Source organism: Gopherus flavomarginatus, chromosome 23, assembly GCF_025201925.1.
Source record: "Gopherus flavomarginatus isolate rGopFla2 chromosome 23, rGopFla2.mat.asm, whole genome shotgun sequence".
Lineage (NCBI taxonomy): Eukaryota > Metazoa > Chordata > Testudines > Testudinidae > Gopherus > Gopherus flavomarginatus.
This window is the reverse complement of record NC_066639.1, coordinates 16,652,942-16,675,117: the sequence shown is the minus strand read 5'-3', so window position 1 is coordinate 16,675,117 and position 22,176 is coordinate 16,652,942. Positions and strand designations below refer to the sequence as shown.

Genomic DNA, 22,176 nt, shown 5'->3' with positions numbered 1-22,176 from the left:
CTCTGGGATGAGAGTGGGGGCTGGTGGGTTAGAGCAGGGGGGGCTGGGCACCAGGACTCCTGGGTTCTCTCCCTGGCTGTGGGATGAGAGTGGGGGCTGGTGGGTTAGAGCAGGGGGGACTGGGAGGCAGGATTCCTGGGTTCTCTCCCCAGTGCTTACAGCAGGGGGGGGCCGCCCTTGGTGCAGGTCTGATGTAGATCGAGGGCCCCTCCCCGCTTAGCGCACGCCGTCGAGGGGGACAGTCCGTGCTGGGGATGCTGCTGTGGGGCTGGTATCTAGGGCGCCCAGCTGCTCTGGCCAGCACCCCTGTGGGGCAGGAGAGTGATTCGAGGGCCAGCAGCCGGGAGGGGGAGCCTGAAGGCCAGGCCAGGTTCCCCCACCCCTGGTTCAGGAGTACGGGGGCTGGAACATGGGAGGCTGTGAGGAAGCAGCTGGCCAGAGATGGGGTGACAGCAGAGGGGAGGGGTGGTGAGGAGCCAGGACTCCTGGGTTCCACCCCACGAAGAGGGGCTGGGGCTGCACGGTCAGTGGGTCTGGGTGGGGAGAATCTCACTCGGGCAGAGCCTAGACTGCGATGGGGTCAGAGCGGCTCAGAGGGGGGACAGCTCAACCCCCCAGAAAAGGCAGAGCGCCGGATGGAGCCCAGCTCCCCATGGTGGAGCCCCCAGGAATCCCAGCCCCCATGGCGGAGCCCCCTAGAGATTCCAGCCCGCAAAAGATTCCAGCCCCCCAGGAATCCCAGCCCCCATGGCGGAGCCCCCCAGAGATTCCAGCCCCTCAGGGATCCCAGCCCCCCAGGGCAGAGCCCACATTCATTCCAGCCCCCAAAGGGACCCCAGCCCTTCCTGCTTGGGAGGAGAAGCAGAGAGGGCTCCCTTTCCCAGCATGCATTGCTGCCCCACCTCCAGCTCCCTTGGGGTTCCCCTCTGGACCACAAGGCCCAGAAGAATCCCAGACCCCTCTTAAGGGCCAGCTAACCCACTTGACCCACATTCCCACCCCCCTCCACTTTCCCAGCATGCCCTGCTGAAAAATCCCCACCGAGACTACAAGTCCCAGAATGCCTCGGTGCTGGGCCCAGAACCTCTCTTCAAGGGCCAGCTCTCCTCCGGGCCGGTTCCCTTAGAAGCCATCGCAGTAGTTAAAGCACTTGGTCCAGCCCATCCTCACGGCGTTGGGGCTGCGCAGTTGGAAGCCGGTGCGGGGGGGGAAGGGGTGGCTGCAGCGGCCTGCCCCCTGCTGGATGGGATGGGCACTTCCTGCCCACAGCAGCCGTCCGGGCACCTCGCTATAAGAAGGGGTTGGTGGCTGGATGCTTGATGACGAAGGGCGGGGATGGAGCTGCCGTCTGGAGGGACAAAGGGGGATTAGAGAGATGGGGCACAGGTGGCAGCAGACAGACGGAGGGCTGTAACTGCTCACACAGTCAGATACCAACACCCATCGGATCCCCGACTCGTACCCCACAACCCAGACCAGAACCCAGGTCCAAGGCTGCTTGTGAGCCGGGCTCCACAGAGACGGAGTGGAGCACCGCCCATGGGTGAGGGGAGCCGACGCAGGGGCCGGGGAATGCAGAAACCAGCAAGGAGGACGCCCCACTGTGCGGATGATGGGACAGATCTGATCTGGGCGATTGGGTGAGTCAGCAGAGTGGCTCTGCCCTAGGGAAACAATGCTGGGACCTGGCACTCCAGCTTCGCTGTGGGGCTGCTGAAGCCAGAACCCCCTGGAAAGCAGGGGAAGATGCCAAAACCCAGCAGGGCCCCACTGCAACCTGACTGGCTAGGAATGGGATGGTCCTCACCATGAAGGGATTGGTGGAGATCCCGACAGGCTGCCCCACTTGGGCTGCAGCAAACCCATCAAAACTGGAACCTGCAGGGGGAGAGATGAGCTGGCAGAGAACCCAGGAGTCCTGGCTCCCAGCGCCCCCTGCTCTGACCCACCAGCCCCAACTGCCCTTCCAGAGCTGGGGAGAGAACCCAGGAGTCCTGGCTCCCAGCGCCCCCTGCTCTAACCCACCAGCCCCCACTGCCCTTCCAGAGCAGGGGAGAGAACCCAGGAGTCCTGGCTCTCAACCTCCCCTGCTCTGACCCACCAGCCCCAACTGCCCTTCCAGAGCCGGGGAGAGAACCCAGGAGTCCTGGCTCCCACCCCACCTGTTCTAACCCACCAGCCCCCACTCCCCTCTCAGAGCCGGGGAGAGAACCCAGGAGTCCTGGCTCCCAGCCCCTCTGCTCTGACCCACCAGCCCCCACTCCCCTCCCAGAGCCAGGGAGAGCCCAGGAGTCCTGGCTCCCAGCCTCCCCTGCTTTAACCCACCAGCCCCCTCTCCCCTCCCAGAGCCAGGGAGAGAACCCAGGAGTCCTGGCTCCCAGCCCCCCTCCTCTGACCAGCAGCCCCCACTCCCCTTCCAGAGCCAGGGAGAGCCCAGGAGTCCTGGTTCCCAGCCTCCCCTGCTCTAACCCACCAGCCCCCACTCCCCTCCCAGAGCCGGTGAGAGAACCCAGGAGTCCTGACTCCCAGCCCCCCCCTGCTCTAACCCACCAGCCCCTACTCCCCTTCCAGCGCTGGGGATGGGACCCAGGTGTCCAGACAGGACCCAGGCGTCCTGATGGGGGCTCACCTGGTGCGGTGCCGTTGGGCTGGAAGGGGTTGGTGCTGGGCCGGGTAGGCGGGGCGGCGGGCGGGGCGAAGGGGTTGGTGTAGGCTGGAAGAGAGGGTGGCACGGGAGAGGTGGCTCATTGCTACTGGCTGCCGACGGGCGTTAGCGCCCCCCTGGGCCAAAGCAAAAGCCACCTACCCCCGTAGGCGGGCGCAGGGCTGGTCGGAGGCAGGGCTGCCGGCTGGCTCAGGCTCCCAAAGAGGCTGCGGAGAAGAGAGATGGTGTTAGCCAAACCCACTGGGGTGGGGGGGGAGCGCTGAGACACCCCCCCTCCCTCCCCTACACAGAGCGGACCACCCACAATGCACCTGGGTTTCCCCACGGTCCTGAGCCTGCAGGCCAAGGGCGGGCCACCCCACCCGGCCAGTCTCCTGGAGTCCCCCCGCCCAGGGGCCGCTGGGGCGGGGTCCAGAGAAGGGGTTAATACCTGCCGGGTGCTCCGCCCATGTCCGGGATCCCGCTGCCAGGGTGGCTGGAGGGGGAGGCGCCAAAGCCGCTCACCTGGGCACCCCCTGCTGGCACAGAAGGGAACAGCGTGGTCACCCCCGCCAAGGCGCACGCCCTCCCTCTGGGGGTTGGGGCAGTGGGTGCAGCCTGCAGGCGCCAGGACCCCCCGACCCCACTGCATCCATCACGCGGGAGAGGCCAGGGAGCAGCGCCAGTGCCCCCGGTGCCCATGCCAGGCACCACTGCACTCCTCAGGGAAACGTTATTTTTATATTAACTCCCAACTAAACTCAAATTGATTTTCCCCGTCCTGAGCCTGCAGCCAACTCCACAGGCTGGGGAGAGAACCCAGGAGTCCTAGCTCCCAGACCCCCCTTGCTCTAACTCCCCAGCCCCTACTCCCCTCCCAGAACCGGAGAGAGAACCCAGGAGTCCTGGCTCCCAGCCCCCCTGCTCTGACCACCAGCCCCCACTGCCCTCCCAGAGCCAGGGAGAGAACCCAGGAGTCCTGACCCCTAAGTCCGGTATCCCAAGGGAGAAGCAAACCACGATCATGATCTCACCAAAGCTGTAACCGCCCGGGACTGTCCGACTGGCTGGGAACAGGAAGCAGAGAGCAAAGGGTTAAAGCAAGAGAGATGCTAGGGGAGCCCCACCCCTCCTCCCAGCAGAGCTAGGGGGACCCCAGGCCTTGGAAGCAGGGACTGGGGACAGTCCCCTAGAAATACCCACCCACATGGGTAACCATTCACCCACACATTCGCAGCTAAGATAAGACTAAGGGTCAGCCCATCATCATGAGCCGGGGAGAGAACCCAGGAGTTCTGGTTCCCAGCCCCCGACCCTGCTCTGACCCACCAGCCTGCAATCCCCTCCCAGAGCCAGGGAGAGAACCCAGGAGTCCTGGCTCCCAGCCCCGCCTGCTCTGACCCACCAGCCCCCACTCCCCACCCAGAGCCAGGGAGAGAACCCAGAAGTCCTGGCTGCACCGCTGCTCTAACCACTAGAATGCATGGTGCCTCCCTCCGATGCAGCGTTCACGCCAAGGAAGGCCCGGGCAGCGGGAGGGGCAGGGGGAGCGTTACCTGCGGCTGTCGACTGGGTGTGGAATGGCACTGACGCCCCCCCGAAGGCCGACGCTACCGGGCTGCACCCAAAGGCATCAAAATTGGCAAAGGCAGCATGGGCTGGGGCCTGGCCTGGGAAGGACATAGGAGGTCAGCCAGCTCCCAGCCTGCACTACCCAGTAACACATGGGGGTGTGTCTCGCTTGCTCAGAGCTCTATGATCAGCCGGTTCTCAGCCTGCACTATCCAGTAACACATGGGGGTGTGTCTCTCTAGCTCAGAGCTCTATGATCAGCCAGCTCCCAGCCTGCACTACCCAGTAACACATGGGGGTGTGTCTCTCTAGCTCAGAGCTCTATGATCAGCCAGCTCCCAGCCTGCACTACCCAGTAACACCACATGGGGGTGTGTCTCTCTAGCTCAGAGCTCTATGATCAGCCAGCTCCCAGCCAGCACTACCCAGTAACACCACATGGGGGTGTGTCTCTCTAGCTCAGAGCTCTATGATCAGCCAGCTCCCAGCCAGCACTACCCAGTAACACCACATGGTGGGGTGTCTCTCTAGCTCAGAGCTCTATGATCAGCCAGCTCCCAGCCTGCACTACCCAGTAACACATGGGGGGGGGGGTGTCTCGCTTGCTCAGAGCTCTATGATCAGCCAGCTCCCAGTCTGCACTATCCAGTAACACCACATGGGGGGGTGTCTCTCTAGCTCAGAGCTCTATGGTCAGCCAGCTCCCAGCCTATACTACCCAGTAACACCACATGGGGGTCTCTCTAGCTCAGAGCTCTATGATCAGCCAGCTCCCAGCCAGCACTACCCAGTAACACCACGTGGGGGTCTCTCTAGCTCAGAGCTCTATGATCAGACAGCTCCCAGCCTGCACTACCCAGTAACACATGGGGGGGTGTGTCTCGCTTGCTCAGAGCTCTATGATCAGCCAGCTCCCAGTCTGCACTATCCAGTAACACCACATGGGGGGGTGTCTCTCTAGCTCAGAGCTCTATGGTCAGCCAGCTCCCAGCCTATACTACCCAGTAACACCACATGGGGGTCTCTCTAGCTCAGAGCTCTATGATCAGCCAGCTCCCAGCCTGCACTACCCAGTAACACATGGGGGTGTGTGTCTCGCTTGCTCAGAGCTCTATGATCAGCCAGCTCCCAGCCTATACTACCCAGTAACACCACATGGGGGTCTCTCTAGCTCAGAGCTCTATGATCAGCCAGCTCCCAGCCTGCACTACCCAGTAACACATGGGGGTGTGTGTCTCGCTTGCTCAGATCTCTATGATCAGCCAGCTCCCAGCCTATACTACCCAGTAACACCACATGGGGGTCTCTCTAGCTCAGATCTCTATGATCAGCCAGCTCCCAGCCAGCACTACCCAGTAACACCACGTGGGGGTCTCTCTAGCTCAGAGCTCTATGATCAGCCAGCTCCCAGCCTATACTACCCAGTAACACCACGTGGGGGGGTGTCTCTCTAGTTCAGATCTCTATGATCAGCCAGCTCCCAGCCTGCACTACCCAGTAACACCACATGGGGGGGTGTCTCTCTAGCTCAGAGCTCTATGATCAGCCAGCTCCCAGCCTATATTACCCAGTAACACCACGTGGGGGTCTCTCTAGCTCAGCGCTCTATGGTCAGCCAGCTCCCAGCCAGCACTACCCAGTAACACCACATGGGGGGGTGTCTCTCTAGCTCAGAGCTCTATGATCAGCCAGCTCCCAGCCAGCACTACCCAGTAACACCACATGGGGGGGTGTCTCTCTAGCTCAGAGCTCTATGATCAGCCAGCTCCCAGCCAGCACTACCCAGTAACACCACATGGGGGCCTCACTAGTTCAGAGCTCTAACTGGCCAACTCCCAGACTGTACTATTGACCATCGCCACACGCAGGGTGTCTCCTAGCCGAGAGCTCTATGGTGCCTCCCAGCTTGCACTGCCCAGTATCACCACACGGGTGTGTCGCTCTAGCTGCTCACATTAACACTGTATGGCTGGCGCGGGCAGGGCGCAGCAGGGCCTGTGGCTCCCCTGCCCCCTATACTTACTGGGGAAGGCAGGGAACATGGCGAAGGCAGGGGCCGGCTGGGGGGCGGCGAAAGGGTCCCCGCCGATATCCGCCAGGAGGTCTGTGCTGGCTTTCTTGGCCGGCTGGGGGGTGCGCTGGTGTGGCAGGCGGGGCTGGCCCGAGGTCTGAGAGACACAACTGGTAAGAGGCCTGGGGCCACGGTATCCTGGCTCCCAGCCCCGCCCACTCTAACCACCAGACCCTCCTTCCCTCCCAGAGCCAGGGCGAGATCCCAGGAGTCCTGGCTTCCAGCCACCCCCTGCTCTAACCCACTAGTCCCCACTCCCCTCCCAGAGCCAGGGAGAGAACCCAGGAGTCCTGGCTCCCAGCCCTCCCTTGCTCTAACCACTAGACCTCACTCCTCTCCCAGACTGGGGGAGAGAACCCAGGAGTCCTGGCTCCCAGCTCCCCCTTGCTCTAACCACTAGACCCCACTCCTCTCCCAGACCAGGGGAGAGAACCCAGGAATCCTGGCTTACCCGGCTGGATCCGGCAGATGTGAGGAGTCCTCCCGAGTCCCCTAAAAGGGTCTGCTGGGGCTTCACCTCTGGGGTGGAGCTCTGGCTGGCCAGGGAGGCAGCACCCTTGGCTTGATCCGGTGAGACGTACCTGCAGGGGGAGCCAGAAAGACACATTGCCAGCACCAGCCACAGGGACACCCCCAACCACGGTCAGAGAAACTTGGGGGCCTACAAAAATAGGATGGCAGCAGGATTTGAGCAGCCAGGATGCCTGGGTTCTCTCCCCGGCTCTGGGAGGGGGGTGTGGGATAATGGATTAGAGCGGGGGGGGGGCTGGGAGCCAGGACTCCTGGGTTCTCTCCCCAGCTCTGGGAGGGGAGTGCGGGATAGTGGGTTAGAGGAGGGGGGGCTGGGAGCCAGGACTCCTGGGTTCTCTCCCCGGCTCTGGGGTATGTCAAGTATGCCAAGGAGCAGGAACTGTGTCCCTCCATTGCATCCACAGGAGTGGCTGAAGGGGTGTGAGGCCCAGTTTGTGGTAAACCAAGGACAGCCCCCTCCTCTCCCGACCCCACTTGTCCGCCGCTCCACTTTTACCATCTCTTCTTCTCGTATTTCTCCTGCAAGAACTCCTTCACTTTCTGCGGGTCCCTGGAGTCTGGGAGCAGCGACGTGCGGGGATCGAAGGATCCCAGCCAAATCTTCTGGCAGGCCTAGGGCCAGCAAGACTTTGTTAGACAAAGGAGGCTGGGAGCCTGGACGCCTGGGTTCTCTCCCTGGCTCTGGGAGGGGAGTGGGGGCTGGTGGGTACAGCAGGGGGCGCTGGGGGCCAGGACTCCTGGGTTCTCTCCCCAGCTCTGGGAGGGGAGTGGGGGCTGGTGGGTTAGAACATTGGGGGCTGGGAGCCAGGACTCCTGGGTTCTCTCCCCGGCTCTGGGAGGGGAGTGGGGGCTTGTGGGTTAGAGCAGGGGGGCTGGGAGCCAGGACTCCTGGGTTCTCTCCCCGGTTCTGGGACGGGAGTGGGGGCTGGTAGGTTAGAGCAGGGGGGGCTGGGAGCCAGGACTCCTGGGTTCTCTCCCTGGCTCTGGGAGGGGAGTGGGGGCTGGTGGTTAGAGCAGGGGGGGCTGGGAGCCAGGACTCCTGGGTTCTCTCCCTGGCTCTGGGAGGGGAGTGGGGGCTGGTGGTTAGAGCAGGGGGGGCTGGGAGCCAGGACTCCTGGGTTCTCTCCCCGGTTCTGGGAGGGGAGTGGGGGCTGGTGGGTTAGAGCAGGGGGGGCTGGGAGCCAGGACTCCTGGGTTCTCTCCCCAGCTCTGGGAGGGGAGTGGGGGCTGGTGGTTAGAGCAGGGGGGGCTGGGAGCCAGGACTCCTGGGTTCTCTCCCCAGCTCTGGGAGGGGAGTGGAGGCTGGTGGTTAGAGCAGGGGGGGCTGGGAGCCAGGACTCCTGGGTTCTCTCCCCGGCTCTGGGAGGGGAGTGGGGGCTGGTGGGTTAGAGCAGGGGGGGCTGGGAGCCAGGACTCCTGGGTTCTATGTGCAGTGGGCTCTCAGCTTGGCACTGGTATAACACAGGAAACCAAGGCCCGTCCCTGGCCTCTCACCTCATTGCCACGGGCCTGCAGGAACAGCACCTCGGGCTCGGTAAAGGTGGTCATGGAAATGGATTTGACGCGGTGCGGGGGGTTCAGGCCCCGGCTGCAACAGAGACAAGGATTACGGCTCTGCCTCTCCGGCCGGCCCGAGGAGTCCACAGGGCTCCGGGACTAGGAGGATGAGGCCAGAGCCCCCCTCCCTGAGAACCCAGGCGTCCTGGTTTCCAGGTCACACACTGAAGGAGAATGAGGCCAAGGCCTAGGAAGTCCCAAGGTGCCCCGTGGCCCGGTCCTGCCCCCCTCGGCAATTGACTGCATTATGGGACATTCAGCAGGTGAGCTGCAGGCTGCAGCGCTGTCCCTGGGGGGCGCCAGGGGCGCATGCTGCACGGGGGATGGGGAAGCTGGGGGGGACTGTGTGAGACCCCCCCCACGGAGTAAGAAACAGGGCTACAAGAGCCCCCCTGCCCCCGTGTGAGGTGGGGCAGGAAGGGTGGGATCAGATGGGGGCTGAGCTGAGGCTGGGACCCAGAAGCCCCGCCCATTTATTGGCCCCTCCCCAAGCACACTAAGCCACGCCCCTTCTCGTAGCCCCGCACCCATTCACAATGCCCCCGAGCAGCCCACGCAAAGCCCCGGCCCCTGCCCCCACTCCCAGCGCCCCGAGCACACGAAGCCCCGCCCCCTCCCACAGCGCCCCCTCCCACATGAAGCCCCGCCCCCTGCCCGCAGCCCCGCCCCCACTCCCAGCGCCCCCGAGCACACGAAGCCCCGCCCCCACTCACAGCGCCCCCGAGCACACGAAGCCCCGGCCCCGGCCCGCTGCCCCGCCCGCACTCACAGCGCCCCCGTGCACACGAAGCCCCGCCCCCTGCCCTGCCCCGCCCCCACTCACAGCGCCCCCGTGCACACGAAGCCCCGCCCCCGGCCCGCAGCCCCGCCCCCACTCCCAGCGCCCCCGTGCACACGAAGCCCCGCCCCCTGCCCTGCCCCACTCCCAGCGCCCCCTTGCACACGAAGCCCCGCCCCCTGCCCGCAGCCCCGCCCCCACTCACAGCGCCCCCGAGCACACGAAGCCCCGCCCCCTGCCCCGCCCCGCCCCCACTCACAGCGCCCCCGAGCAGCCCGTGCACACGAAGCCCCGCCCCCACTCACAGCGCCCCCGTGCACACGAAGCCCCGCCCCGCCCCCACTCACAGCGCCCCCGAGCAGCCCGTGCACACGAAGCCCCGCCCCCGGCCCGCAGCCCCGCCCCCACTCACAGCGCCCCCGTGCACACGAAGCCCCGCCCCCTGCCCGCAGCCCCGCCCCCACTCACAGCGCCCCCGAGCAGCCCGTGCACACGAAGCCCCGCCCCCACTCACAGCGCCCCCGAGCAGCCCGTGCACACGAAGCCCCGCCCCCGGCCCGCAGCCCCGCCCCCACTCACAGCGCCCCCGAGCAGCCCGTGCACACGAAGCCCCGCCCCCACTCACAGCGCCCCCGAGCAGCCCGTGCACACGAAGCCCCGCCCCCGGCCCGCAGCGCCGCCCCCACTCACAGCGCCCCCGAGCAGCCCGTGCACACGAAGCCCCGCCCCCACTCACAGCGCCCCCGAGCACACGAAGCCCCGCCCCCGGCCCGCAGCGCCGCCCCCACTCACAGCGCCCCCGAGCAGCCCGTGCACACGAAGCCCCGCCCCCCGCCCCGCCCCCACTCACAGCGCCCCCGAGCAGCCCGTGCACACGAAGCCCCGCCCCCTGCCCCGCCCCCACTCACAGCGCCCCCGAGCAGCCCGTGCACACGAAGCCCCGCCCCCCGCCCGCAGCCCCGCCCCCACTCACAGCGCCCCCGAGCAGCCCGTGCACACGAAGCCCCGCCCCCTGCCCCGCCCCCACTCACAGCGCCCCCGTGCACACGAAGCCCCGCCCCCACTCACAGCGCCCCCGAGCAGCCCGTGCACACGAAGCCCCGCCCCCTGCCCCGCCCCCACTCACAGCGCCCCCGTGCACACGAAGCCCCGCCCCCACTCACAGCGCCCCCGAGCAGCCCGTGCACACGAAGCCCCGCCCCCTGCCCCGCCCCCACTCACAGCGCCCCCGAGCAGCCCGTGCACACGAAGCCCCGCCCCCTGCCCGCAGCCCCGCCCCCACTCACAGCGCCCCCGAGCACACGAAGCCCCGCCCCCACTCACAGCGCCCCCGAGCAGCCCGTGCACACGAAGCTGCCCAGCGTGATGTCCACGTAGGTGACGCCGCGCTGGCCGCACTCGAAGCAGAGGCGGTTGCCGGGCCCGGAGCCCACCAGGTCCCTGACGCGGCGGGACCAGACCTCGGACTCCGCGTCCCGCGGGGCGCCGGGCTTCCTGCCCCCGGACCCGGCCGCCATCAGCCCCCCGCCCCTCCCGCCTGCTGTCAGCGGGGCCGCGCCGCCCGAGCGCACTGCGCAGGCGCCAGCTCCCCCCTCCCCCCGCTTCCGCGCGTGCGCAACCGTCCCACGCCGTTTCCGTTAGTCGCCCGTGCGCCTGCGTCGCGAACCCGCCCTCACTGGTTCGCCACAGCGCCTCTGCTACCGCCCCGTTCGACTGCGCGTGCGTTGGACGGGTGGGGCGGCACGCGCCGCCAGCTCGCTGTTCTATGGCGCGTGCGCCGCGTCCCGCGCGCTCCTCCGCTGCGCATGGCCCAGAGGGGGGCTGCCCGTTCCCTCGCTTTTTTTTTTAGAGCGCATGCGCCAACTTCTCCTGAGGCGCGAAGCAGCCCTCCCCCGCCCCCTAGCGGCGAGGCGCGCGACCCCAACGGCGTGGGTGGGGCCTCACCAATCGCCCGCGCGGCCGTTCCAACCGCCGTTCCCGCCAAAACAGCCCCCCAGCCCCGCCCCCAGAAACCCCGCGGCTCCCAGCCCCGCCCCAGAGACCCCCCAGGCCCCCACCACACTGGGGTTCCCTGCCCCCCCCAGACCCAGTCCCACCCCTATTGGGACCCTCAGCCCCTCCCCCCTGAGACCCAGGGACCCCCCACTGGGACCCCCAGCCCCTCCCCCTGAGACCCAGGGGCCCCACATTGGGCCCCCAGCCCCTCCCCCCTGAGACCCTCAGCCCCTCCCCCCTGAGACCCAGGGGCCCCCCACTGGGACCCTCAGCCCCTCCCCCCTGAGACCCCCAGCCCCTCCCCCCTGAGATCCAGGGGCCCCCCATTGGGACCCTCAGCCCCTCCCCCCTGAGATCCAGGGGCCCCCAATTGGGACCCCCAGCCCCTCCCCCTGAGATCCAGGGGCCCCCCACTGGGACCCCCAGCCCCTCCCCCTGAGACCCAGGGGCCCCACATTGGGCCCCCAGCCCCTCCCCCCTGAGACCCCCAGCCCCTCCCCCCTAAGACCCAGGGGCCCCCCATTGGGACCCTCAGCCCCTCCCCCCTGAGATCCAGGGGCCCCCAATTGGGACCCTCAGCCCCTCCCCCCTGAGATCCAGGGGCCCCCCATTGGGCCTCCAGCCCCTCCCCCCTGAGATCCAGGGGCCCCCAATTGGGACCCTCAACCCCTCCCCCCTGAGACCCAGGGGCCCCCCATTGGGCCCCCAGCCCCTACCCCCTAGAGATCCTGGGACCCTCAGCCCCTCCCCCCTGAGACCCAGGGGCCCCCCATTGGGCCCCCAGCCCCTCCCCCCTGAGACCCAGGGGCCCCCCATTGGGCCCCCAGCCCTTACCCCCTAGAGATCCAGGGGCCCCCACCAAGGGCCCCTGAAAGGGAGCCCCAGCCCTTACCCCAGGGACCCTCAGCCCCTCCCCCCTAGAGATCCAGGGCCCCCCACTGGGCCCCCAGCCCCTCCCCCCTAGAGATCCAGGGGCCCCCCATTGGGCCCCCAGCCCCTCCCCCCTAGAGATCCAGGGGCCCCCACCAAGGGCCCCTGAAAGGGAGCCCCAGCCCTTACCCCAGGGACCCTTAGCCCCTCCCCCTAGAGACCCAGGGGCCCCCATCAGGGCCCCCCTCTTGGGCCCCTAGCCGCTCCCCCCCAGAGACCGTGGGGCCCCCCACTGGGGCCCCCAACCCCTCCCCCCATTAGAGACCCAACAGCTCCCAGCCCTGCCCCGCAGAGCTACCCCATTGGGGCATGCAAACCCTCCCCCCTAGAGATCCATGGCCCCCCAATGGTGCCCCCAGCCCCTGTTCCCCACAGACCCAGGGTCCCCCCACTGGGGCCCCAGTCTCCCCCCCCCAGAGACCCAGGGACCCCCAGCCCCTCTTCCCCAGGGACCCAGGGTCCTCCCACCAGGGCTCCAGTCTCCCCCCCCCCCAGGATCCCCAGCCCCTCATCCTCAGGGACCCAGGGTCCCCCCATCAGGGCCCCAACCTTCCCCCAGAGAGCCAGACCCGGTGCCGGCTGCATTTGCGACAGTGCTGGGAAGAAAGCCAGGCGGGATTCATCCCCTCATAGCTGCTTAGGGCGCCTGGCTGGGTCCCCCGTCGTGCTCGGAGCGATACAGAGACGTAAGTTGCCTGGAGCTCCTGGATCCTTCTTCGCTTTCTGCCCCCAATCAACTGCTGTGTAGGGTTGTAGGTTTATAACGCAGAGCCAGACTTCCGCCTCCCGCCAGAGGTGGCTGCATGTCAGCACTGTCCATCTATAAACAGCTGTTTTACCTCACCCCAGAGGCAGGTGCATCTCAGTGCCAGGCGAAGTATCCCTGTATAACCAGCCACCCCCTACCCAGTTGTTGCTGCATCTCAGCACTGGGCAAGGGGTCCTTATTTATAAAGTGTCTCTGGGTTTGTTTTTCAATCCCAACCTGCTTTAGAAGTGTAAGAGATTAGTTGGGAAAACCACAATCACCCCTGCAGTTTCCTTTGGAGGCGGAAAGACACCAAGGTGGACTGATTGCTTCACACGTTTGCCGCGTTAGATCTCGCAGCCCCCAATTTGCAAGGGGGTGGAGTAGGCATGGTGGAAACACACGAACCCTGCTAATGAGCCGTTTGAAGGGTTGCAAAAAGTGGGCCGGCCCCTTGTTTCACTCGCTTGCTGTCATCTGGGCTCCAGGCCCATCTGGGATATTGCGTCCTGCTCTGGGCAGAAGCAGTGGACACTTCTGGAATCCAGAGAAGAAGAACAACAACAAAAAGCAATTATTAAGTAATGCTCCCATTTATAGCCTTGGGCCCAGTGTGCAGTTTAGCCTTACGCGAGTACCTCAGTTCCCAGAGCAGTGGAAGGTGTCAGCCAAAGGGGGGGGGGGGTGCAGGGAGACTGAGGTGGGCCTGAGCCAGCCACTGTGGGTCCTCAGATGCACTGTCCTCATCCATTTACATGTGTCTCTATCTCCCCACCCCCACGCGTCTGATTGAAATTCACCGCGAGGCTGCTGCGTAGGAAGGAGCTAGTCCACCTCTCTCCAGGCAAGTGTTCTTGTGAAAATGAGGCGTTCCGGGGAGTGAGGGAAGGCATGTGACTGAAACATGCTGGGCTGTTGGTGTGTTGGAGGGGACATCCCCGTGAAAGCGTGACTTCCCCCCAAACGGCACTTGTGTCATAGCACGAGGGCTGCCCTGGGCTCCACTCCCGTGCACGCCTGCAGCCCTCTCTCGTGTGCGGCAGTGCTGTTAACGTTACCCAGCTGCTTGGGCCGAGGTGGACTGTCCTGCCATAACTGTGGTGACAAGAGCCACACACAGCGATTGCGCTGTTAAAAGCGCGCCTTCTTCTGCAGGGAAGACCGAACCTATATAACTGGACAGGCCAAACGTTCCCCGGAACTGGAGAGATGGATACTAGAATACTGCATCTGGTTCTGGTGGCCCTGTTTTAAATGGATGTTAAAAACTCAGAGTGTGGGGTAGAAACGAGCCACCAAAAAGTTATTCAGGATCAGGAGCAAATGCCTTCGAGCCAAGGGGCTCGATCAAAAAGAAGAATGAGAAGTGACTGTGGTGTCTAGCAACTACACCTTACCCCACCCCAGGAACCAATCCCTGTAGCAAACCTCGTTGCCTGCTCTGTCCCCGTATCTACTCTAGTGGCACCATCAGAGGACCCAACCACATCAGCCACACCGTCAGGGGTTCATTCATCTGCACATCTAATAATGTGATATATGCCATCGTGCCAGCAATGCCCCTCTGCCGTGTGCATTGGCCAGACCGGACAGTCCCTATGTAAAAGAATAAATGGACACAAATTGGCCATCAGGAACGGTAACATACAAAAGCCAGTAGGTGAACACTTCAGCCTCCCTGGACATTCGATCATAGATTTAGAAGTAACTATTCTTGAACAAAAAAACTTCAGAAACAGACTTCAAAGAGAAACAGCAGAACTAAAATTCATTTGCAAATTTAACACCATTAATTTGGGCTTGAACAGGGACTGGGAGTGGCTGGCTTATTACAAACGCAGCTTTGCCCCTCCTAAAATTCACACCTCCGCATCTAGCACTGGGAGTGGACCACATCCACCGTGATCGAATTGGCCCTGACACTAGTTCCCTGCTTGTGAGGTAACTCCCTTCTCTTCATGTGTCATTGTATAATGCCTGCAGCTGTAACTTTCACTCCATGCATCTGAAGAAGTGGGGTTTTTTACCCACGAAAGCTTATGGCCAAATAAATCACTGGATTCCTTGTTGTTTTTGTGGATTCAGACTAACAGGGCTACCCCCCCCCGATACTTGTGGTGTCTAAGTATCTTCGTGGAGAGAAAATACCAGGTGCTAACGAGCCGTTCAGTCTAGTGGAGAAGGACAGAACAAGACCCAGTGGCTGAGAGTTAAAGCCAGACATGTTCCAGTGAGAGACGAGGCACCAGTTTTTAACAGTGTTGGTGATTAACCATTGAACCAAACTCCCCCAGGGGGGCAGCAGGCTTCCCATCCAGACTGGAGCTTTTCTGGAAAATGCTTCAGTCCGGCATGAGTGACTGAGCTGAATCCAGGGTTAAGTGGGTTAAGTTCTCAGACAGTCTTGGCCAGGAAACTGCTCGGACTGAATCCCCCGGTTGAGTGAGAGCCAAGCTTTGGAACAAACCTCCCATCTGGATTTTAAAATCGCCAGTGACAGGAAAACATTACAAAACCTAAACTTGATTTCCCCAATACTAATTTCTCCCTACGGTTACTCTCACCTTCTTGTCAACTGTCTGTAATGGGCCACTTTCTTACCACTTCAGAAGTTATTTCTCCTCCCTTGGTATCCTGCTGTTCATTGATTTATCGTGTTAGACTAACCTCACACTTGGGAAAGCAGCCCCCATCCTTTCATGTATTTATGCCTGCTCCTGTATCTTTTACTTCATACATCTGATGAAGTGGGTTCTAGCCCACGAAGGCTTATGCCAAAATAAATTTGGTAGTCTCTAAGGTGCCACAAGGACTCCTCGGTTTTTTTGCTGATACAGACTAACACGGCAACCACTGAAACCGGGAAACCCTCCGCAGCCCCTGGGAAGTTGTTCCTGTGGGTTGTTCCTCACCCTGTTCAAAACGTGTGCCTCTTTTCTGGTCTGAATTTGGTCCGCTTGGTGCCCTCAGAAAGACACTGGGTCCCGAAATGAGCGCGGTTGTGTTTCCAGTGGGGAGAGAAGCAATTGCGGAGGGCTGAAGTATTCAGACGCTTGCCCTCAACCTGCCGCCCCTTTTCCAGAGCGCAGCACAAGCCAGGCTGCCACTGGGGGGCTTCTTTTCTCTCTCCCGCTTTCAGCGCTGATTACCGTCAAACTCAGCCCTCCGTTCAGCAGGGATCTGGCTGGGGATATATAGAGTGACCAGATGTCCGGATTGTATAGGGACAGTCCCATTTTGGGGGACTTTTTCTTATATAGGCGCCTATTACTCCCCCCCCCCCCGCACCCCATCCTGTTTTTTCACAGTTGCTCTCTGGTAACTCTAGTCAACAGGAGCCAACAACGAGATAGTCACAAGTTAAAGTGACTCAGTGCTGTGCCAAGCAGCCTGGCCGGAGCTCCAGAGGTGGGGGAGGACCCTGCCCCGTGCTCCTCCTCCTTAATGCCCTGTTTGAACCCAACAGCTCCTCAGTCCCCTCCTGCCCAGTGTGGAAGATCTAGAGCCCAATAACTCTGGTTGGATTAGATCAGAGAAAGCCCCGACATTCAGGGTGACAAACTGTTCCCCCATCCCCAGCATCTCTCCCAGGAGATTGTGTAAGCCTTTCGAATACGTTAGTTCCTCTAATTTGCCTGCTTGGATCAGCGTTGAGCTAGCTAATGGTGCCAGCCCAATCTGTCAGTTTCAGCGCGAGGGTCCTGTCGAAACAGTGAAAGGACCGTTGTTAGACTTCAGAGTCAACGGGCCATTGAGATGGCTGGGGTCTCTCTGGGCCAGTAGAAGGAGAAAGATGCTTTAAGACACTTACACGCCACATCTCATGTTCTCCTGTGGGACACAGAGGATTTCTGCCCACCTTGCAGAGGTGCATCAATCACACTGGGGCAGCTCCCTCCTCTCCTACAGATGGGCTCAGGCTCTCTGCACATTCAGGCAGCATCACTTAGTCAGTGGGGTAGCCCCACACGCAGTTGGCTGAAGCAAGAGCTAGCAATTTCTTTTTTAACTGGAAGCCCAGATCCACGCTGGGCTCAGGACTGGCTCAGGGTTCCGCCCTGGCCCAGCCCATCAGCCTCCCTGCCTTGAATGAAAGAAACGCCAGTCCCCGGACAGAGAGGCTAGTTTGCAGCTTTCTCTTTTAATAGTGTAATCACTTTACAAAAGAAATCCCCCTTCCCCCAAAAATAAAGAATCCTAAATACAGAGGCAATTCAACGCTCGGGAACTTGGTTGTTTTGGCAACACCTTTGTGTGTTTGTTTTTGCAGTGACCCTACTTTAAATCCATTGTCATCGTCCTTTGTTCTACAGCCCCGGGAGCTCCCTCAGCAGAGCCCACGCCCCGGCACAGTGGCAAAGCGCCTGGCTGGAAAAAAGGGTGATCTGAGGAACAATCCTTCACTTGTCTCTGCATCCCAGAGCACCGTAGCGACACATGTCCGGCCTCGCCATTGCTGCGGTGCGGCGAGAGGGGAAACCAAGGCACCAAGAGGTGAAGCGACTTGCTGGGGGTTGCAGAGGTAGAACTGGGATAGAACCAAGGAGTCCTGAGTCCCCGTCTCCACCAGACCATACTCCTCCCCCCTAACCCCAGAGCTGGGCACAAAACCCAGGAATCCCAACTCCGAGCACCCCCCCGATCTAACCACTAGTTATCATTTCCCTCCCAGAGCTAGGGATAGAACCGAGTCCAGAGTATGAACCCCCCACCCCCCGCTCCAGAAATGCAGAAAGAAACTAAGGAGCCGCCTCTCCGCCAAGCTGCCAAAATAACCTCCAATTCGAGCTAGTGTAACATTGGCCTTGTATGTGTAGCTGCCTGCATGTGGCGAGATAAGGAATCCCTCCATTAACACTTGTGTGTGGGGTGGGGGGATTATGGTACCACGAATCCTCGCCGCCTTCTTTGGGATAGGAGTGGAGTGAGGGCAGACTAGGGCGACTGGATGTCCCGATTTTATAGGGACAGTCCCGATTTTGGGGTCTTTTTCTTATATAGGCTCCTGGTACCCCCCCACCTCCTGTCCCCATTTTCCACATTTGCTGTCTGGTCACCCTAGGACAGACCCAAGGCCCCGAGGCACCTGTGGGAAGCAGAATTTTCATTCTGTGGAAAATTTGGTCATTTTGAAATCGCTTTTCCTTCCAGATCAGAATGAAAACCAAAGACTTCCTAACTTCTCCGGTAAGTGAAGCTTAGGGAAATCATGTCATTATGCTAAATGTTTGTTTCAATTTTGACTTTTGATTTTCTTCATATCACCATTTACGCCACAAAAGAATAAAATATCTCTATAATTACAATGTAGATCATCGAAGATGAAGACATTTCATTTCAACCTGACTGTTTCAGAGTTAGATCATTTATAAGATCATTATGATGCTGGTATTTATGATATACACTGGACCCTCGCTAGAACGCATGTCAATATAGCGCAAATTTGCATATAACGCGGTTGCGGCCACGGATCCCAAATGTAATTACTTTAATTGCAGTTCATTTTAATGCACTCCCTGCGTTAACGTGGTAGCATGCATGGCTCCCAAATCCCGCATTCTAGCGAGGGTCCCGTGTATTTGTAATCAGTCTAAAATTGAAGAAAGCCAGAATGTATCATAAATAATAGTATTTTAGAACTGAAATTGATAGTTCAATCTAAAATTGAAAAAAGTCAGATTGAAACCATGTTTGCTTAAGATTCACTCATAAATTGTATGTAGGCTTAGGAGAATTCCATTTGTTAATAATTTTGACAGATATCTGGTTTTTTTTAGGCATTTTTATATATTACTGGTTTAAATGTTCACAATTGCACAAAATTATGGATTTTTTTTTCAATTTTGAGTGCTCTAAATCAGTGGTCCCCAACCTTTTCGTCTGGCGCCCGCCAGACGAAGGACTGTGGCGGCGGTGGAGCATCCGCCGAAATGCTGCCGAATTTCTGCGGCATTTCGGCGGCGACGCCTCTTGACGTTGCTTGTCAGTGGCAAGCGGCATGATCGAGAGGCATCGCCGCCGAAATGCTGCCGAAATTCAGCGGCATTTCGGCGATGCTCCACCGCTGGCCAGGACGTGGGCCATTACTCTAAATTTTCGCAGTTGAGAGAAATTACGGAGGGTCGGACAATAATTAATGACAGTAGAGACTGAGATTCAAAAAGTTAAAGCTTTATGGCTGTTAAAACGTAAGTTGTCAACATCACGTGAAAATATACCAAGTAAATACCCTTCAACTCAAATAAGTTCTCAAGTTGCATTTTTCTCCCTTTGTCTATCTGTAAATGTTGACTATCATTGATGGAAATATTTTGTCCTTGGTTTGTTCGTGGGCAGTGAAATCCATGTTGATCAACTTTTACCAATAAATATCAAATCCTTATTTATAATATCTATTATAATCTAAAATTAAAAAAAAACATTTTGTTTAAATATTTTAATTTCTAGTATCATAAATACTATTATATATAATTATACTGTATATGAGCTAAAAATTTGATTGAAACAAGTTTCTAATGATTGGATTGTTATATGTAAACACAAAAAGTCAAAATTGAAACAGTGTTCTTATTTTAGCTGAAGAATTTTTAAAAAATGTGAGATTATATTATTCTTTATACTATATAAGAATCATATCGGTCTGGTTACTAATATCTACATTTTTAAAAATCTGTCTAGCTAAAGTAGAAACATTGATTTGGAGTTTATTTTGACAGATGATGAGCATATATAATCTAAGCTGAAATAAAACAATTTGACGTGAAAACTCCAAAGGTTGCACTGAAAAGAAATGTTGCCCAACCAGATGCCTGCTTGTGGGAAGTTGCCATTTGCATCAAACAGCATTTTTGGATGGAAAAACCAGCCCCTCGGGCAACCGCTGCGCAGGTCGTCCGGGAAGGGGCGTGGAACCGGGGCTGCAGATTCTCTCCGAAGCAGAGCCCCAGGGATAGATTTTTTTGGTGCCTACCTGCTATGCTAGGAAACAAGGTGAGTGCTCTGGTGTGTGGAGAGGTGGCTGTTTGTGCATTTCATGTGTGGTAGCAGCTCACACTCCAATCCCAAGGCTCCGCCCCAGGCCCGGCTGCTTGCTAGCACATGTTCTGTGTTCGGAGCCACCCATGCGTTCAGAACACCGCCTCCTCGTGAAAACACGGCCAGAGTGTGAAGCGCCTTGCGAGCTGGCAGGATCAGTGGAGCCAGCCTCCACGTCCTGCTGTCCGCGTGTGTCAAAGCGAAGCCACGTGCGCCTGTCGGATACTGGGGCTAGCGAAGAGCACTGCCCCGTGTGCCAAACAGGCAGAGAGCGGGACATCTGGCCATGCGGGCCTTGCAGCCAGAGCAGCATGGCTGAGGCCTGTCCAGGGGAAGCGAAGGTATAGAGCGGTGAAAGTGGCTTGCCTGAGGTCACACACTGCACCAGGGACAAAGCTGGGCATAGAACACAGGAGTCCTGGCTCCCTGCCCCCCTGCTGTGACCCACCAGACCCCACTGTCCTCCCAGAGCTGGGGAGAGAACCCAGGAGTCCTGGCTGCCAGCCCCCCTTCTCTAACCCATCAGCCCCCACTCCCCTTCCAGAGCCGGGGAGAGAACCCAGGAGTCCTGGCTCCCAGCCCTCCTGATCTAACCCACCAGCCCCCACTCCCCTCCCAGAGCCAAGGAGAGAACCCAGGAGTCCTGGCTCCCAGCCCCCCCTGCTCTAACCCACCAGCCCCCACTCCCCTCCCAGAGCCGGGGAGAGAACCCAGGAGTCCTGGCTCCCAGCCCTCCTGCTCTAACCCACCAGCCCCCACTCCCCTCCCAGAGCCGGGGAGAGAACCCAGGAGTCCTGGCTCCCAGCCCTCCTGCTCTAACCCACCAGCCCCCACTGCCCTCCCAGAGCCGGGGAGAGAACCCAGGAGTTCTGGCTCCCAGCCCCCCCTGCTGTAACCCACCAGCCCCCACTCCCCTCCCAGAGCCGGGGAGAGAACCCAGGAGTCCTGGCTCCCAGCCCTCCTGCTCTAACCCACCAGCCCCCACTGCCCTCCCAGAGCCGGGGAGAGAACCCAGGAGTTCTGGCTCTCAGCCCCCCCTGCTGTAACCACTATCCAGCTGTCCGCTACAGAGCAGTGAATCCAGCTGCATTTAAAACAACCCTCTTCTTTCCACCTTCTCCTTTGGAACTGCGTCCGGAAGAGGGGACCAGCCCCATTCTAAACCGGCCAACCCCGAATTAAAACCGGAACCTGCCCCCTAGGGCAAATCGTTTGCCTTTGAAATCGATCGGGGCAGAAAGGAAGCAGGCCGGCTGGAACGGGAAACCTTGCTTTATGCTTTATTTCTCTATATAAATTACCCCCCCCCGAGCCCTGCCCCAGCATAAATATTTTGCAAAGCAGTTTCATCATCTCATAACACTTGAGACAGCCTTCCATCCCCTGGCGAGTGAATTAAATATGTCAAGGGGGCGGGAGAACCCAGGCGTCCTGGCGGTTGGGGTCCGGAGAGCGTGCCAGCGTCCCAAGTCGGTCCAGCCGTCTGTCTAAAAACGCTAACGGGACATGGCGGCTGTGAAGGACATTGTGGGGCCAGAGAGGAGGCGTTGGGGAGTCTGTGGGGCAGCCGGAGGGGGGTCAGTTTTGTTCTGTAACCCCCCTGGAGAGCTTTGATTTCCCCCCCGCCCCAGTCTTGACCCTCTTTCCCTTATGATGACGGCAAGGCAGCGGTGTGGGTGCGCCTGGCACCGGTAACACCTGGTTGTGACCCCCACCCCAGATCCGGTCCAGGGGCAGCAGAAAGGGGGCACTGGTCCATCACCTCTGGGTGTCCTCCCCCCGCTTCACCTCCGATCCAGGCCTCGCTCGCAGTCCAGCATCCCTGGCCCGGCCAACTGGCTCTTTCTAGCCAGGGGCGCAGTGGGATGGGCCCCCGCCAGGAGAGCGGAGGGGTCAACGGCCAGCAATTCACCCCCTCCGCCCATCCCTGGCCGCGGGGGTCTCCTGTCCCTGGCTGGCCCAAGGCAGCGCGGTGGGCGTGCAGCCGTGCCCCCGGCGTCATATGGCTGTGTCCCACAGCACCGTGTGCTGGCGCCGGCAGGGCGGTGTGCCCGCCTTGCGGCTGTCTGTGGTGCGGCGCCAGCTGGGGAGGATGGGCATGCTCTCCTGCTTGCAGAGGCTGCGCTCGGGCCGGTGTCGGGCTTTGATCTCCTTGCAGACACAGCGCTTGCGCTCGATCACCTCCAGCAGCTTCCCGTCCCGCTCCTGGGCGCCTGGCGCCACCCCGGGCAGGGGCAGCAGGCCCTGCCCGCCGGAGGGGAGAGTGAGACGGGCCGCAGAGCGCGCCCTGAGCCCCCGCTCGCCCCCACACACAG

General features: G+C 60.6%; 2 protein-coding genes and 1 long non-coding RNA gene across 8 annotated transcripts in view; 1 reads left to right on the top strand and 2 right to left on the bottom strand.

Moving 5' to 3' along the window:
* Positions 1–10: 10 nt before the first annotated feature.
* On the bottom strand, positions 11–10,725 carry AGFG2 (ArfGAP with FG repeats 2). 3 transcript variants are annotated; one of them, XM_050933314.1, is made up of 12 exons: positions 10,477–10,723; positions 8,313–8,406; positions 7,315–7,430; positions 6,739–6,868; positions 6,240–6,384; positions 4,201–4,314; positions 3,679–3,711; positions 3,096–3,183; positions 2,807–2,871; positions 2,630–2,713; positions 1,808–1,878; positions 1,201–1,348 (listed from the first exon to the last, which is right to left on the bottom strand). In XM_050933314.1, the coding sequence occupies exons 1-12, from the start codon at positions 10,668–10,670 to the stop codon at positions 1,289–1,291; spliced, it is 1,194 nt and encodes a 397-aa protein (XP_050789271.1). In that variant the 5' UTR covers positions 10,671–10,723; the 3' UTR covers positions 1,201–1,288. The 3 variants fall into 3 exon arrangements, with proteins under 3 accessions (XP_050789269.1, XP_050789270.1, XP_050789271.1); XM_050933312.1 differs by lacking the exon at positions 1,808–1,878 and having other exon boundaries at positions 11–1,348; positions 10,477–10,725; XM_050933313.1 differs by lacking the exon at positions 1,808–1,878 and having other exon boundaries at positions 729–1,348; positions 3,096–3,180; positions 10,477–10,724.
* A 1,898-nt stretch (positions 10,726–12,623) lies between these two features.
* On the top strand, positions 12,624–20,277 carry LOC127039645 (uncharacterized). Its single transcript, XR_007771258.1, has 4 exons — positions 12,624–12,764; positions 17,140–17,320; positions 17,978–18,013; positions 19,543–20,277. It is a non-coding gene; the product is annotated as an uncharacterized LOC127039645 (long non-coding RNA).
* Positions 20,278–21,136: 859 nt separating this feature from the next.
* The window catches only part of NYAP1 (neuronal tyrosine phosphorylated phosphoinositide-3-kinase adaptor 1), a 30,431-nt gene continuing 29,391 nt past the window's right edge, over positions 21,137–22,176 (bottom strand). For 3 of the 4 annotated variants that reach the window (XM_050933273.1, XM_050933275.1, XM_050933274.1), the window contains exon 7: positions 21,137–22,105. In XM_050933273.1, coding sequence (XP_050789230.1) covers positions 21,860–22,105 — 246 coding nt within the window. In that variant the 3' untranslated portion in view covers positions 21,137–21,859. The remainder of the gene's footprint in view (positions 22,106–22,176) is intronic. The other variant, XM_050933276.1, reaches the window with a different exon arrangement.